Source organism: Galeopterus variegatus, unplaced genomic scaffold (assembly GCF_000696425.1).
Source record: "Galeopterus variegatus unplaced genomic scaffold, G_variegatus-3.0.2 Scaffold2875, whole genome shotgun sequence".
Classification (NCBI taxonomy): Eukaryota; Metazoa; Chordata; class Mammalia; order Dermoptera; family Cynocephalidae; genus Galeopterus; species Galeopterus variegatus.
Window position 1 is genome coordinate 236,822 of NW_007728986.1, and position 16,267 is coordinate 253,088.

At 50.9% G+C, this 16,267-nt stretch overlaps 1 protein-coding gene across 1 annotated transcript; it reads right to left on the reverse strand.

Moving 5' to 3' along the window:
- Nucleotides 1-12,620: 12,620 nt before the first annotated feature.
- Nucleotides 12,621-16,220, reverse strand: SPR (sepiapterin reductase (7,8-dihydrobiopterin:NADP+ oxidoreductase)). Its single transcript, XM_008583257.1, has 3 exons — nucleotides 15,899-16,220; nucleotides 15,034-15,324; nucleotides 12,621-13,279 (listed from the first exon to the last, which is right to left on the reverse strand). The coding sequence occupies exons 1-3, from the start codon at nucleotides 16,218-16,220 to the stop codon at nucleotides 13,089-13,091; spliced, it is 804 nt and encodes a 267-aa protein (XP_008581479.1). The 3' UTR covers nucleotides 12,621-13,088.
- Nucleotides 16,221-16,267: the final 47 nt, after the last annotated feature.

Sequence of the window (16,267 nt, forward strand, 5' to 3'; positions counted from 1 at the left end):
ACATGTTGGATTATTGGTTGTGATTGAGGGGCTTCTGCAGATTATTCAAACATGGGAAGTTGTATCAAGCTATTCTTGAAATGCACAGGTGGCTGTGTAGCAAGGTCTTGGCTGACTTTGGTTTCCAAATTTGAATTTACCTTTTGTTTACAAATTTTAACAAATTTGCAATTTTTGCAAATTTTGCAATTGCAGTCATTTTTTCCCCCTTCAGGAGCAGCTTCTAATTGAAACTGTAGATATTTTTCTCTTTGCCATCAAAGGTTGAAGCAATACTTCATGTTTTGTCATCTTAGATAAGTGATAAATATTTCAAAACCATTTGGGACAGAACAGAGAAATTATGCCAATAAGTAATCCCGAAAGGTTTCAAAGTGGAAAAAAAAAACTTTTTTTTTTTTTTTNGAGTGACACATTTCGAGCCAAAATTCTCTGCATAGTTTGGAATTTGAAGGGAGGTAATGGGCCTTATCACCCCACAACTACCTTTAAAGGACAAAAAGTTCAAGGCAATGAACACATTTTAAAAACATCTCAATGGTTAGATTTTTCATGGATAGAGCAGAGCCTTATAAAAAATATGCAATTCTGTTACCTGTTCTAGTTGTTCTGCTAAAATAATTCAGGAATGAAAGAGCAATACCAACTTGGAAAAATTCCTGGAAATTTTCAGAACATCAGAAAAAATATAAAATGCATTTATCATTGGTATAGTTCTGTAGTAAATATATAGTTTTCGGTGACATTGTCTTTTGTAAACTATTATTAAGTGAAACCTAATGAGAAAATAGGATGCATCTGAAGTTGGAAATATTTTATTTCTAGGAAACTTGTGTCTATCATTGGTATAGGGGCTCTAATTTGTGAACAAAGGCAAGTGTTTTGAGTTGGAAATCAAAAAGAAATATAACGAGAACTTGCATCTAAGTTAAGCTGGTTTCTACAAATTGTGCAAAGTTGTTGTGAAATGTGGGCAAGTTTTTTAACCGTTCAGTGGCATTTCCCATCTGAAAAATGGGAATAAGTCATAGAAGCTACCTTACAGTTTGTTGGGAGGATTCAATGAGCATAAACATGTAAAACACTTAGAATAGTGCCTGGCACATAGGAAGCACTTAGATTATTAATGAGATAATATAGATGTGCATTGTTCCCATAAATTACTGAAATACAATGAGACAACTGATGGTGTAATGAGGCCTAGCCCTCAACCTGTGCAAGGTCCCTGCAGAAAATGTTGGAGGTCGTCTTAATCAAGCAGACTTCCATGGGTACCATGAGTACAGATAAGATCATTGCAAGGCTCTTACTACTGATTATCATGGAAGCTTATTTTAATAAAATGCATGGCCCTGTCTATACTGGAGCTGCTGACACAAGTGGAAGATTTAATAGTGTTGCTACAACGTTTAAGGAGGATGAGCCAAGAGCTTTATACACACATTGTCATGCACGTCTTGGGGATTTAATGGTGATGAAGTTTGTCGGGATATGAAAGAACTCCAAAGTGATCTCAGCACTGTCAATTCTTTGTATGACACTATTCATGCATCTCTGAAAGGCTGGCAAATTTTCAAAACATTTGTAAGCAGAGTGAAGGCATAAGATACAGGAAAAAACTTTTTTAAGGAAAAAAATATTCATGGTAATTCAGGTAGTACACTTTCCCCTACTACATCAGAAAAACAATTTCGAATAAATGTTCATTTCCAATAAATAGTGGCCCTATTACCAGACTTGTATTTTTCAAAAGCCAGTACCAGCAAAAGAAATTTCAGAAACACTTTTTCATGGGACAGTATATTAAATGAAGAAATAGCTAGACATGTGCAAAAATTTTTGGTGCAGGTGCCTGCTGTGTCCACACCTACACACACCCCCTATTGGTCCTGGGTGAACCCCATGGCCTTCCTTCTGGTCACAGCTGATTGCATCAGGTGGTCCCTGTGAACTTGATTTGGGGCCATGCTCAAACAATGAGGTTCTCTCTCAGGCATTTGAGCAAAGTGACCCAAAGGGAAGTGACATTGGTAATGGGTAGAGGAGCAGAGAGTGAGTGTGTCAAACCAGGGAGGCAGGACAGTGCCTGGAGCCCCTGAGGGCTGGACCTCAGAGTGAGCCCAGGACAGCAGCTCCTGGAGAGAGGCCATCCTGGCTTCCATCCTCATCCCGTCATCCTGAAGCCCTGTTGTAGGAGCACACCCTTCATCGTGCAACTGCTCTACCCGTGTCTGTCTCCCCTGAGCAGCTCTTAAGATTTTGAGAGTAGTCCTTATGTTTTGTTTTCTCAGGTCCCTCTACAGGAGATGTTCTCCAGGCACATTAGGAAGTGGACTAATTAGGATCAGAGGACAGTTAGGATATCCAGCTGGGTGAAGGCTGTGATGAGTGTGGAAGACACTACAGCACAGGACTCTTGGCTATTGACTGGATCCCCTGGCTGATGGCCACCAGTGGCTGGGGAGAGGCCTGGAGGAAGAACGTGAGAACTCTCAGGAGCCTGACATTGAGCACAGGGTCCTGGTAATGTAGACGGGTTCCTCAGCCCAGTGCTTCAGAGACATCTGTCATCTGGCTCACCCACTCCTTCCTTGTTAGAGACCACGTTCCTTGTTAGCCACCCAGCTATCTGGTCTCCCTGTCCCCACACCATGCCCATTGCCCGCTCAGTGCTTTTGCTCAAGAGGTTTCTGCCAACTGGCATGCCTTCCCTCTCCCTGCCAGTGCCAACCTGCTCAACAGCAAAGACCTGTTCAAGTCTCACTTCTTCCGGGCAGCCCTCCCCACCCTTCTTACCCTTTGGAGTCTTCAGATCAAAGGGTGTCCTCTCTACAGGACAGCGACCCCTGTAGAGAGGCCATCCTGTCTTCACTTGCGTTTGTATAACTCAGGAAAGGCATGTGGAAGGGACCCAGGACTCCCCAGGACCATGGCATGAAAAGGGCAAGGCAGCCATTGCCCTTGGTTCCAACACCAGAAATTCAGGCCCTCCTTACCCCCTTTTTGCCTCGCTCCATGGCCAGCATCGCCCCAAAAGAAAGGAGAGTTAGAGGAGCTTTCTTTCTCCCATATCCATGTCTGGGTTTCCAGCACCTCCTTCTTTGTGCCCAGAGAGCCTTTGGTTTCAGTTATTCATTCTCCTTCTGCCTCCACAAAGGCACAGGGATGCTTCTCCCAGGCTGCAGTCAACCAACTCATGCCTACCTGGGGACAGCCCTGTCTCTGCCCCACCCTGCAATATCAGCCCAGGCCCCAGCCCCAGCACCTTGCTGCCAACCATCCCTTAATGAGCATATTAGTGCTCAGCTGTGGCAAGCCCAGGAGTCTCAGTAAGCTGAGGGTGAGCCTGTTGGTATTCTAATGAGCTGGCTGGCAGCTCTTCTGGAGACCCTCGTCTTTCTCCAGGGATTGATCACAGATTTTTTCCTTCTTCTGCACCTCTGGGTCTGCCCTGCCCTGCCCACCCTGTTGCCACCTGCAGCTCAGTCCTCCATCTTGCTGAACCTGCCCCCTCTTGCCTGGAAGCCTGACTCTAGGCTCTGACCTGGTACAACAACCTCAAGTCCTGACACTGGGGTCAGTGTAATTTCTGGTTGCACAGACATGAACCATGAAAAAGGCCAGGAGGTGCTAAGCCAAGCTTTCTCTTGCTGCAGTGGGAGCCTCATCTCTCTTCCTGTAGCTGTTGCTCTTCTTCCAGGAAGCCTTCCCTGACTGTGCTACATCTGATTCACTTGGATCATCCAGTTCTCATCAGAGAAGTCTGAGGCTCACAAATGGTTCTACATGTTCACCTTTTGCTTCTCTATAAGACCTTTATAAATATATAGAATGGTGTGATTATATGACGCACTTCACTGACATTCAGCAGATATGTACCAAGCACCTACTGTGTGTCAAGAATTGCGCTTGGTGCTGAGGACACAGCAGTGAGCAAGCCAGAGCACGGTTGCTGCTCTCATGGAGCATAGCACGTAGCAGGTCAGCTGGACTGGGACAAGCGACTGGACATTGAGATGAAGTGTGAGCAGATACGGTGTGCTGGGACACAGCCAGGAGAAGGGCGCAGGCAGGCAGAGACGTCAGCATGGGCCCCTGAGGGAGAAGCTCGGGCTCCAGCCCTGCTCACCAGGCATCTGGACAGTAAACCGCACGACTCCAGAACCGACCTGTAGGAGAGTGGGGAGTGGGACAGGCCTAGGAAGATGAGCTTGCAAAGGGTGAGGAAGACTCGGCCAACTAGAGGAGAGGGAAGGAGTTTCCTGGAGGTCTGGATGTTAGTCATGGTATGAGCAAGGCCTCCAGGGGACATAGGCCATACAATTGTAGTAGCCACAACTGTTTCAAGGATGAGTAAAACGGTAGGAATTTAATAGAAATTTTAAAAAGCAGAACTGCATTTGCTTTGAGCAGAATAAATACAACTGCCCTTCCTTCCCCTCTCTCTTCCATGTTCTTTCTTCCCACCCTTCTCCCTTCCTTCCTTCCCTGCCTCCTTTCTTTTTTCCCTCCTTTCTTCCTTCCTTCTTTCCTTCCCTCCTTCCTTTCCCCTCCCCTTCCAAATTACTCTGTCTTATTACCAAGGTAATGCGTGTTCACTATGGAAAATTTTCAGAATACAGAAAAGCAAAAAGAGCTAAATAAAAATATCTCAAAATCCCACCACAGATAACATTATTTAAAAATCTTAATGTTATTATTATTAACAATAGATGACATTCATTGAGCTCTTTCTACATGCAGGACACTTTTCTAAGATATTGCATGCATTATTTTACGTAATCCTCACATCCCTGTGAGATGGATACTCCTTTCAACCCAACCTAACAGAGGAGGACACTGTTTAAGTAGGTGGTAGAATTGCTACTTGAATCTGGGCAGGCTGAATTGTATGATACCCAGTGTTAAAATTTCGTTGTACATATTCATGGTCTTTTTTGAAAAATCATAAACTAATATGGACTCCTTTTCTGTTTCTTTACACAAAATATATTTCAAAAAAACTTCAAGTAGTATGTAGTCATACTTTATGTACATTATATTGTTCGAGTAATATATGTGTGCTAGAGGAAATAAAAATTACAGATGATTTGAGAGAGGAAAACAAAAAGCACTTGTAATCCCACCACCCAAAAGGTCACCATTTACATTTAGGCATCTGTCTTCCTTTTCTGGAATGACTTCAGGATTAGGAATATACATGCAGCTCCTGACCCGGCAACATCTCCCAGGGAGTCTTTCATTGAGCTGGAAAATCACATGAGCATTAGACAGTTTGGTGTGCACTGAAGGACATGAATTGTGTTTGAAACCAGATCGTTAATGTTGAATGTTGCACAAAGTCTTTATAAACCACCCTTGTTGCAGCAGAAAGAAGACTGGGCCATGGGTCAACAAAGCTGGACTCTCCTGAGATGCCTGAGCCGGGGGAAGTCATTTCCTCTCTGGGCCTCAGTTTCCTCATCTCTCCAGTAAGCTGCTACAATTGTAGGAATGAGTGAACATCCGCAGAGCTTCATTCCTGGGTCATCTGCTGCATTTTGGACAATTCCTGACACAGTTCCCACCCAGCTCTGGCACAAGGAACAAGAGGGCCAGTATTATGAAAGGGCTGGGGTCAGGGAACACCAAAAGCTTAAGGACTCCCAAACTAGGGTGTGAGCTCTATTTTCCTGGAGGGCTGGGCCAGCCAAGCCGATTAGGGGCCTGGAGCAGCTGTGGGCCGAGGGAGGCCGCTGGGAGTGAGGGGATTCAAACGGCTCTTTCCCACCCTCTCCCCCACCAGCCTGCTCTGTGTAAAAATTCCAAACTCCCAATCAAACCCCCTTCTCTTTTCTCCTTTCATTCACCTGCCCATCTTCCTCTCCTCTTCTCTCCTTTTCTATCCAAACTCATAATTAATCGCTCAAGGCAAAAGTAATGAATGTTAATTGGCCATCTGTAGGAAGACTAATTAAAATCTACCACGCTGGGGTTTCAAACATACCTATAGCAACGGAGTGAATCGGGAATGAGGCGAGGAGGGACTGAGGTAACAGCTGAAAGACTGCAAAACACCATTGGGCTTAGGTGTGAGGGAACGACGCCAGAGAGGGGCCGAGACGCTGCAGAGAGGGAGAGGAGGAAAAACTTCCTCAGTTTGCGGTGCCACTGCAGGGCCTAGCATTTTGTTGCTGTTCTGCTTTGTGTTGAACAAACACATTTACACATTGCCTTTTCACTGGACATGGCTTAAGGGGTGGCTGGAGTTTGTCAACACACAATTATTGTCCCCCAGTCACAGGCCTGAACACATCCATTTATTTGTCCAGGAACATCTGCCCCACATCAAAAATCACACACACACACACGCACTGGTTAAATCTCATGCACAGTTTTGCATGGGTTCCTGCTTTCAAGGCAACACCCTGTCACATGTGCACACATGCACACCCAGTCATGAACCGAGAGCAGCCCAGGCATATACCACATGGGTATACACAATCACTTGGGATCACACGTATGCGCACCGGCCTACACATTTGTGGTTTAAACACACTGACCCACTGCTATTCCAATACATGTGCTGATGTGCAGTCAGAGCAGTTTTCAAAGTCACACTCACACTCACACAATAGGCCTATAGGTATGTGCGTACAGTTCCATACCCAAGCCCACATTTGCATGCATACACCGTTACCTGGCAAGTTTACATCAGAATACTTTCACACAGGTACACACACAATTAGATCCCTCTGTGCATAAGCAAGTCTGAATGTTCAAGCCCCCATATGACTAATTCTAAGGTGGCAAACAGTTACACACACACACACACACACACACACACACACACACACACACACACACACACGGCTGGGGCCCAGGGCAGGCCTGCATGTGGCTCATACACATCCATAGTGTGCACGCACAGAGACCTGGGCCCCCTGAGGAACACATCCCCCGAGGAACATATCCAGTCCCCCGAGGAATACATGATGGCCTCTGGCCTTCCTGAAAGGATAGAGCTTGAGCCACAGATATAAGGCCTTTGGCCTCATCTCCTCTCAGAACATTCTGTTGTGAGCACTATGAAAGCCTGCTTAGAACGTTCTATCCAAATTTTAGGCAGAAAGGGAGGAGGTCTGAAGAGAGTGTGAGAGATGGCCTGGGGCTTATGATGGGCTCTAATGAGGCCAGGTCAGTGGGGAGGGTGCCCGCCTTTGGGATGGGTGGCAGGGCCTTTGTACACATGTCTTGAAAGGGTGAGTTCAGTGGGTTGGGGGGGTGGCCTACGCTGGGTGGGCGTGGCCTTGTGGGAAAAGCACCAGCACAAGGGCTGGGTCCCTTTGGCCAGGGTCCTTGTTTCCTCTTACTTAGAGTGCAAAGGTTGCCCTCCTTAATGGATAGTTTCCCGAGCCTCTCCTCATTGCTATAAAATTCCTCTATGATAAGCTCAGATTAAAGCAGGAGGGAGTGCACACACAAAAAAGAATGTCCTGACATTTGGGGGCTGGGAAGGGAGGATGAAAACTTGGAAAGGGTCACCAAAGAGAAGGGCACAGGGTCTGACCCAAGGATCCTTACAAGAAAGGACTACATTCTCATGTCCTCCAGGCTTTGTGCCAACCCTCTCTGCTCCTGAAGTCTCAGGGTTTGAGGTTCTCAGCCCCTCTGCAGCTCAGAGTCAGTGCCCAAGGCACATCCTCAAGTCCAGCAATGAAAGCAGCTGGCAAAAGAGCAGGCCTTGGTGCCCCAGAGCAGGCCCTGGAAGCTTGGTGCATCCCCAGAAGTCAGAGTCAGCCACAGGAGAGACTTCCCAGCTACAATAAGCAAGATGAAAAGAATCCCTGGCATCCCAGGAGTGACCGACACACATCAGGCCAGGTTCTCATTACCCTCTTGGATCCGGCGGTATGGTACAGCTACCTGACATCCCCACCAGACAAGTGAGGAGACCCAGCTGCTCTGAGAAGTGACTGCCCAGGGCGCCCTGGCTGGAAGTGGCCAAGATAGGCCATAGAAGCCAAGTCCAGTGGGCTTTCTCCTAAAGCTGGGCGGCCCCTCAGCCTCTCCCTGTGCAGGAGGGAAAGGAGGGGGCCTGCTTCCCAGTGTGTGGACTTCCCGGAGAGCCTTCAGGCCCTGGGGATCTCCCTCTGTCGACTAAGGCCTCAGAACTCTCTGGGAGGAATAGGCACGCACGCAGACACACTCTCACACTTACACTGTGGTGTAAGAGGGGACACACCTGGATCCAGCGAATTAGAATCTGGGGTGAACAATGGGAGAGTGATTTTTTTTTTATCTCTGACATATCCCAGCCCCACTCACTTCCACAGTAAACACACATGAGCTTTCCTCTAAGGATTCCAAGGCGGAAGGCCACATTGAGATGCCTGGGCTTGGGGGGTGGGCACGGGACATACAGCTGGGGCTTGTCTGCAGAGGCCTACCTTCCTGGCAGCAGTCATCACAGCCAGCCCTTTCAAAGGCTTCACTATATACCTGACAGTAGGCCACAGCAGCGGTCACTCACTTGCCTTCCATCCATCCATCCATCATCCATCAAACAGTCAACAGTGCCTCCAATGTGTTGGGTCTGATTAAAGGTTGTGGGGTATACACAGCCTCTTGAGACGGAGGCCTTGGAACCCTAGAATCAAGCTGGGGCTTGGAAAAGGCAGGACCCCAGCCACCACTGCAGGCCCCAGCAGGAAAGGCCTCAGCAGCAGAGGAACAAAGACCTGAACCAGAGGATGGGCCAGAGAGACCAGTGGCTCCAAGAGGAGGTCCAGGGTCTGGTCAGCAGTGGGAGCCAAGCCCCTCCCTCCCCTTGCCCTGCAGCTGGGGAGGGGGAAGGCGGCCGGTAGACTAAGGGACCCCTAGACAGCTCTCAGGATAGTCAGCTGAGGGATCACTCAGCCTCTGGAGTCAGCTGGGGGAGGGCCAAGAGGTGGATTTTCCAAATGAAGAATTTCCTTCTCCTTCCCGTCTTCCTTTCCCCCAACTCTTCACTAAAAATAGAAGCTCAGAACTCTCCCAGCTCACACTCCCATCCTCAGTTTGGGCTGAGGATGCCATTTTCAAGACAAAGGGTGAGGGAGGGGAGTCTTGCTGCAAAATAACCATAATTTCCCGCGGTAGGAGTGGAGAGGTGAGCGCCACTTCAAAGGTCTGAGAGGACGTCCAGCGCACCTCCCTGTCTCCCCGCACCGGCTGGAAGACCTCAGGACTGGGGAGGGGGCCAGGACGGCTGGCTCCATCCTCTCTTCAGCAGCCCTACATTTTAACCTCCCCCAGCCGACCCCAAAGGCTCAGAATGTTTCTTCAGCTAACTTCCCAGCAAGCTGTCTAGTGGCTTCTGGTCCGCTCCCCTCCTCTTCCACACCCTGGACCACCAAGGGATGCCATGGGGACTGGAGAGGTGTCATCCCTCAGGGTCTCCACTCGGATGGCTGTGAGTGCTCTTCACCCACCTTCCTGTCACCACACGGGATCCCATAGGTGAGGGCGCACAGCTGGGTGCCCATGTGCTGTGTGAGTCAGAATTACTGCAGACATGTTAGCTTCTGAGGCCACGTTCTGCAGAGAAGGATGTGGCTGAAGGCAGCCGGAAGGCAGCATCCAAGAGCCCAGTTCCCGGGTGAGACGCAGAGAGATGCTAGCACAGAGCAGTTCCCGGGGGAGGGATCCAGAGTGGGAGGTGGAGCAGCTGGACACCTCCAGGCTCCACACCAGCCTGGGCATGAGGCATGCATGTGTATTCATGGGACTAAGGGTAGGAGGTGTGGGTAGGGGGAAGCTCCTGACCATCCTAGTCCCAGCCAGTCATGCTCATGGACAGAGGTGCCAGAACTCCCTGGGGTGGGCCTGGAAATTCACTCCCCTGCCCCTCACAGGCCAGTCGCAGGCCCCCAGCCCAGGGGAATTAAACACAAAACCAAAAAACTGCCCAGCTCTTTCACACCAAAGACAAAGACAAACCCTGTTTGTCTTTTGGCTAATCTGTGGCCTGCTCACTCCAGCAGCTGGGCTCTGGGCACGTGCAGACATGTATTTGTGTGTGTGCTCGTGTGTGCTCGTGTGTGTGGTGGCCAAGACCAGGCTATGCACTCTGGGAACACAGATGGTTAGCCCCTGGAGGGTGGCTGCTCATGGCCTGGAGGCTGACACAGAAGCCTCCCTGCCCCAGTGGTGGGGACCTGGGGAGGCTGAGTCCAGGGCTGGGAGCAAGACCTGGGAAAGCCCAGTGGGCAGAAGCCATGGGTCACTGAAGAGGTCTTGGGTGCGGCCAGGGAGAGGGATCACCTCCCTTTCTGATCTCCTAGTTCCCTGGGGGCCCCTGAGAGTCCACTGAGTCCAGGGCTGGGAGCAAGACCTGGGAAAGCCCAGTGGGCAGAAGCCATGGGTCATTGAAGAGGTCTTGGGTGCAGCCAGGGAGAGGGATCACCTCCCTTTCTGATCTCCTAGTTCCCTGGGGGCCCCTGAGAGTCCAAAATCCCAGACTGCGGGGAGAGATAGGCCTAGCAAGCACTTCCAAGGCTCTTAAACCTCTGGGCTCAGTGAAGACAAATGTTAGGCATGGGAGGGCCTCGCCACCTCGTGGGGACATCTGGTACTCCTCACTAAGCCCTTGGCCAACCAGTCTGGAGGGGAGAGGGAGAGTCAACTGGATGGACCACCCACAACGGGTTGGGCTGGCACTGGCTACCCTCACATTCTCATGAGAACAATGGCTAGTGAGGAAACCCACCAAACCACCCACCATCCACCATGGCGAAGGGGCAGCCTAGGCGGCCGCATCCCCACCTGCAGAGGCCCACCCTGATGCCATGCAATGCAGCCTGACCACATTTGAAATACCTGAGAGGAAGGTTTGCAGGAAGGAACCTTGAAGCCCATCTGCTCTAAGGACACTGAAGCCCAGAGAGGGAGTGGGACTCTGCCCAAGACTCCACAGTATCTTTGTCACAGAGAGGAAAGTGGGACTGAGGGTCCTGACTCTAAAGCTGATGCATTTTCCTAAGAGTCCAAGACAAGGTGGCCAGACTGAACCCCAGCTCTGCTCCCTGCCCCCAGGAAGCCTGGAATAAGGGCAGTACAGTAAGAGTTCTTGCCACAGGTCAGTAAGGGGAGGGCATCTGGGCTGCTTAGAGTAGATGAGGCTGCAAGCAGAGATCCAGGATAATCTAGACCTTGGTATTAAAAGGCAATAAATGATACTAGCATCTAAGGAGCACTTGCTGCAGTGATAGCACTGTAATGAACTTTTACGGACATTAGGTCGCTTAATACAATGGTCCTTTGGGGTAGGTGCCATTATAATCCACATTTCTTGGATAAGGAAACTGAGGCACAGAGAAGAGAAGCAACTTGCCCTGGGTTATCGGCTGGTAAGTGGCAGAGCAGGGATCTGAGCCCAGCGATTTTGACTCCAGTGAGGATGAGGGTTCTGCTGGGTGAGGTACGAAGATAGTTGCTCACTCACTCCTAGGGGACCCCGCAGGCAGCTGCCAGCTCAGGACTAATGCATGCCCTCCAGTAGAGGAGCTGCCACAGGCTGCCCAGCAGGCACGGCCTCGGTGCGCCCTCTGCTGTGCACAAGGAGGATCAAAAAGAGTTCCTTTCTGCACAGATACAGAGCTGGGTCCTGGGGTCAGCTGGCAGGGGACCATGCTCCCTCCTCCTGGGTATGGGCCAGGGGCTGAGGGCTGGCTGCAGACCACCACCACTGCAGAGCTCCCAGCCCAGCCCGCATCTATCAACTGAAGAACAGGCTTCCCTGCATCCCTGATTTCTCAGGGCTTTCCTCTCTTGGAATCTTGCCTATCCCTCCCAAAGGCAGGCTTGTCTTGAGCCCACCCCAATGAGGACCAGTACTACAGGCCAGATGGACAATGCCACTTGGGCCCATGATGGGAGCTGGGGCCCATTCTGAACATTGCCATGTTGGCAAGGCATAGAACTGAGAATCCAAAGGGGAGACAGGGAAAGGACCCATCTGCAAGGGCCATGGGTAGGACAGGCTGTGAGCTGGGCCCTGAAGGATGGATATTCTCTGAATGGCCCAAAGGGGAATAAGGGGAGTAAAGACTGGGGTCAGTGTGGGCAAAAGCATGGAGAAGGAACAGGCATGTGGGCATGTCCATCAGGGACAACTCGGTTTGGAGCTGGGCTTGCCATTGAGTGAGGCTCAGTGAGAGGATGAGACAGCCCCAGGAAATAAGGGCAGTACCTGAAGTTTGAGTTAACTGCCTCAGGAACACCCTTGGGCCTAGTAAACCAGGGAGCTTGTTCTGGGCCCTGTATTAGAGGAGAAATTAATAAAGCATTAATAAAGAACCCACATTTTATTTGTATCTGCCATTGCCATGTACACAGACGCTCAGGTGGGGGAGGGGCGGTGGGTTCTGGAGGAAAGAGGCATCGGAAGGACGACCCAGAGTTCAAGAGAAGGTCCTGTGACCCTGAGCTAGGGACTTCATCTGGCTGGAAACTGCACTGTGCTTCCTCCCTCTCCAGGCCACCTGTGAATCCACATGGGTACTCCTATTTTAAAAAAGATGACCGGTAAAGGGATCTTAACCCTTGACTTGGTGTTGTCAGCACCACGCTCACCCAGTGAGCAAACCGGCCATCCCTATATGGGATCCGAACCCGTGGCCTTGGTGTTATCAGCACCGCACTCTCCCAAGTGAGCCACAGGCCGGCCCAGGTCCTCCTATTTTATACCAGATCCCTCCCTCCTCTCCCCATGAACTAGCCATGGGCAGGAAACCCAACCTCCTCTCTTTAGTGTTTCAGCTTCTTTTCCTGCTCTTCCCATCCCTGAAATTCTGTTCTTGGGAATAGAGAACCCATAGCCTCTCTCACAAGCCTCCCACAGAAGCCTCCTCATAACCCAGGGTGCACACAGTCTCCTGACAACTGGTCACGCCAGCAACCCTGGGGCTCTCACAGCTGGCTGTGTCTGAGGGGGCAGCAGGCATGAATGCTTATCTGGGTAAGGCAGGGTTGGTGGTACCACTGTGGCAGGATATGGGGAGCCACAGGGCTTCTGGGGTATGCCTGACAGTGGGGGTAGAAAGGCCCAGGAAGCCAAGGACATGGGCTTATTTATCGAAGAAGTCCACATGGGCTCCAGACTTGAACATGTCTTTTTGCAGCAAGCTCAGCAGTTTTTGGGCTGACGCCATGCAATCCACCAGCTTCCCCTTTGTCTTCAGCTCTTGCAGACTTTTTCGCAAGTCTGGGTCCACGGAGGCCTCCCGGGCCAACTGCTGCATGTCTGTGTCCAGGGGACCTAGGGAATGAAAAGCAGAAGATAAGGGGACACAACCAAGGAAGGAACAGAAGGCCCTGTGTCCCTGCTGTGTGTGGGACTGAGTCTGGCCAGAAGCAACACTCCACTTGGCTGAAAGGTGTGGTCAGGGTTGCCAAAGGCTCCACTTTGTCACTATTGAATTCTGGACTCAAATTCCAAAGCCCACTGAATATGTCACCTGCTAACATCCAAGCAGCCCTCAAGGTCAATGTCCAGTTCAACTACCTCCAATAAAGCCATTCCCAGCCACCCCACCCAAAGAGAATTGTTCCCTTCTTTAACTCTTATAAGCACTTTCTATTCTTCATACAGGAATCATAGCACCCCAGAATTTGGGGTTAATGGTCCTCAGGGGCAGAAAATCATGAATCTCAGGGTTAGGAGACCACCCTCCTGATCTTTCAATGTCTTCCAACTATCTGTACATCCCTGATGAGAGGGGACTTGCTACCTTTGCAAACAGCCCATTCTATCTTTGGACACGTGTGAAAACATTCTGAGAATGAAACAAAAACCAGACTGGCCTCTGCCTTTGCTCAGGTCCTGGGCAGCACCCTCATAATGTCCAGGGCAGCCTCCTGAGATCTAACCTAGCTACGTAGCATTCTGGAGTCTGCTCTGCCCCCTGGCTGGAGTTTATACTTGGTCACTGTTGTCTGAGTGACTCCTAGGCTGAGCTCAGAGTGGGCGATGAGTTGAATGCTGGCTGCAAGAATACTCTGTGTGTATGTGTGTGTGTGTGCACATGCACGCGTGTGTGTTGGGGAGGAAGGGGGATTTGGGTACTGGAAACATGAGGAACAATTTGCAAGCAGGGTGGGATCCTGGCCCTGCCACATCTGGGCTTTCAGCAGGCCATTCTACCTCCTTGCCCCAGGATCTTGATTTCTACTCCAAAGGGGAAAAGATCTCTACCTAAGGTGCTCAGACATTCTACCACAACTCTGTCACTACCTTCTAACTGCAGCAACTCAGGCCTTGAATAAAAGCTGCACTATTAAGAAAGGGGAGCTGTGGCATCATGATAGGGTGGTCAGAAACCATACCAAGTGTCCTTCCATGAGGACAGAGGCCCTATCTTATTTATGCCAGCATCCCCCCCTAGCACATTTCATCCTGGGATAGTCAGCACTCAGTAAGGTCTGTCTGCTCTTCATTCAACTAACATTTACTGCAGACTGCCTTAGTGCCGTACTTTGCTAGGTGCTAAGGACATACAGACAAATAGTGCATGGCCCCTGCCTTCAAGGCTTTCCTGTCAATGAAGAGAAGCAAACAAGTAAACATATGAAGGCAATACAGTGTGATAAGTCCTATTTAACAATTAGGAGTACTAACAATTAGGACTTCACAGTTATGGATCATTTTCACATATATTATCTCACTCAGTCCTCCAAACTGCCCTGTGAGACAGGTAGCATCTTCCCCATTTCACAGGAGGAAATGGGGTACAGGCCCTGAATTCCAACCCCAGCCTTCTCTCAAACTCCATCTAATACCTTAGACCTTCCTGCCCCACCCTCCACTCCAGGCAACTCCCAACTCTCCATGTCCTCCATGACAGCTTCAACTTCTTTGTAGTCGGTGTTTCCCCTAAGGGGTGATGGTCATGATTCAGGGACAACATATTCTGTGGGTCCTTTCCTGCAGGGGTCAGACTAGGCCCCTTGCCCAGCCCCCAAAGGAAAGCTAGCTGGTTCTGGGGGACAGGGATGGCAGTACTTCCCACTTACCTGGGGCATAGCTCAGCACCCTCACACTAGGTTCCTCTGTGGCCAGGACCTGGAACATCATGTCACGAGCTGCCTTTCCTGCACAGTACAGTGCCCAGCCCTTGAAGGGCTGCAGGGCACAGAGGGATGAGATGTTAACCACTGTCCTGCTGAGGCCAGGACTGCTGGGGAAGTACTTCAGGATGCTGGAGGTCAGGCAGAGCATGGAGGTCAAGTTCAGAGCCCAGTAGTTGTTCACTTCAGCTGGGTCACCCAGGTCCACGAAGCCTTTGGACACATCCCCAAGAGTGCCTGAAAAACGAGACCTTAGGTATAACCCAATGCAGTCGGGGCTTTCTCCTCCCCAGCTCTCCCCGAATTCCTCCAGACATCCCTTTCCCATACAGACCTAGAGAAGGAATCTGCCTACTACTTCTGAAGACGCTTCCCTCTTCCCCAGCTCTGCAGACAAACACACCTGGGGAACCTATCCACAACCAGCTGCAGACCGAAAAGTCACCTGCCTTGCTCTAGGAACTGGATTTACTCTACCGGCCACGTGGAGAAGCAAGAGTCTGTTTGGAAACCCCATGCCCTGACTCAGATCTCCGCCAGAGGGCGCTGAGCAAGGCGATCGGGAAAGTTCCACAGGCTTTTTAGAAAACCTGGCCAGGCAAACCCTGGAAGAGCGGGGGGAGAAGAAAACCCGACGGCACTGGGTCTTCCTCCTGCACACCTCGTCTCTGGTTGCGACTCAAGCTGGAACTAAGACTTTGAACTTTCAGGCGTCTTGCCTGACATTATCGAACTCGCCCTTAAATCCCCCAGCAGAGGGGGGAGGTGAGCGCTCAAATGGGGAGTCCGCCGCCAGCCCCTTGTGTCTTACCCGCGTTGTTGATAAGCAGCAGTCGCTGCAGCCCCTCGGGCCTGGGGAGCTCGCGCAGGGCGCCGAGCAGCTGCTGCAAGCCGGCCTCGGCGCCCAGGTCGGCGGGCACTCGCATCACGTGCAGGCCAGGCCGCCCAGCACCCAGCTCGGCCTCCAGCTGCTGCAGCGCCTGGTCGTTGCGGGCGTTTAGGACCAGCACCGAGCCAGGCGACAGCAGCCGGGCCAGAAGCGGGGCCAGAGCCCGGCCGAAGCCTCGGGAGGCTCCGGTCAGCACGCACACGGCGCGCCCCAGGCCGCCCTCCTTGCCGCTGCCACTCTCCATGCCACCGACCTCCGCCCGCCGGCGCTGGGATACGAGACCGGAGACCC

What these genes read in the sequence shown, in the direction of transcription:
- SPR (XM_008583257.1), bottom strand. Translation starts at nt 16,220, where the DNA reads ATGGAGAGTGGCAGCGGCAAGGAGGGCGGCCTGGGGCGCGCCGTGTGC. An exon ending in GCTGCTTATCAACAACGCGG is followed by an intron (nt 15,325 to 15,898) that starts GTAAGACACAAG and finishes CTCGTTTTTCAG; the next exon opens with GCACTCTTGGGGATGTGTCC. An exon ending in GGTGCTGAGCTATGCCCCAG is followed by an intron (nt 13,280 to 15,033) that starts GTAAGTGGGAAG and finishes TTCATTCCCTAG; the next exon opens with GTCCCCTGGACACAGACATG.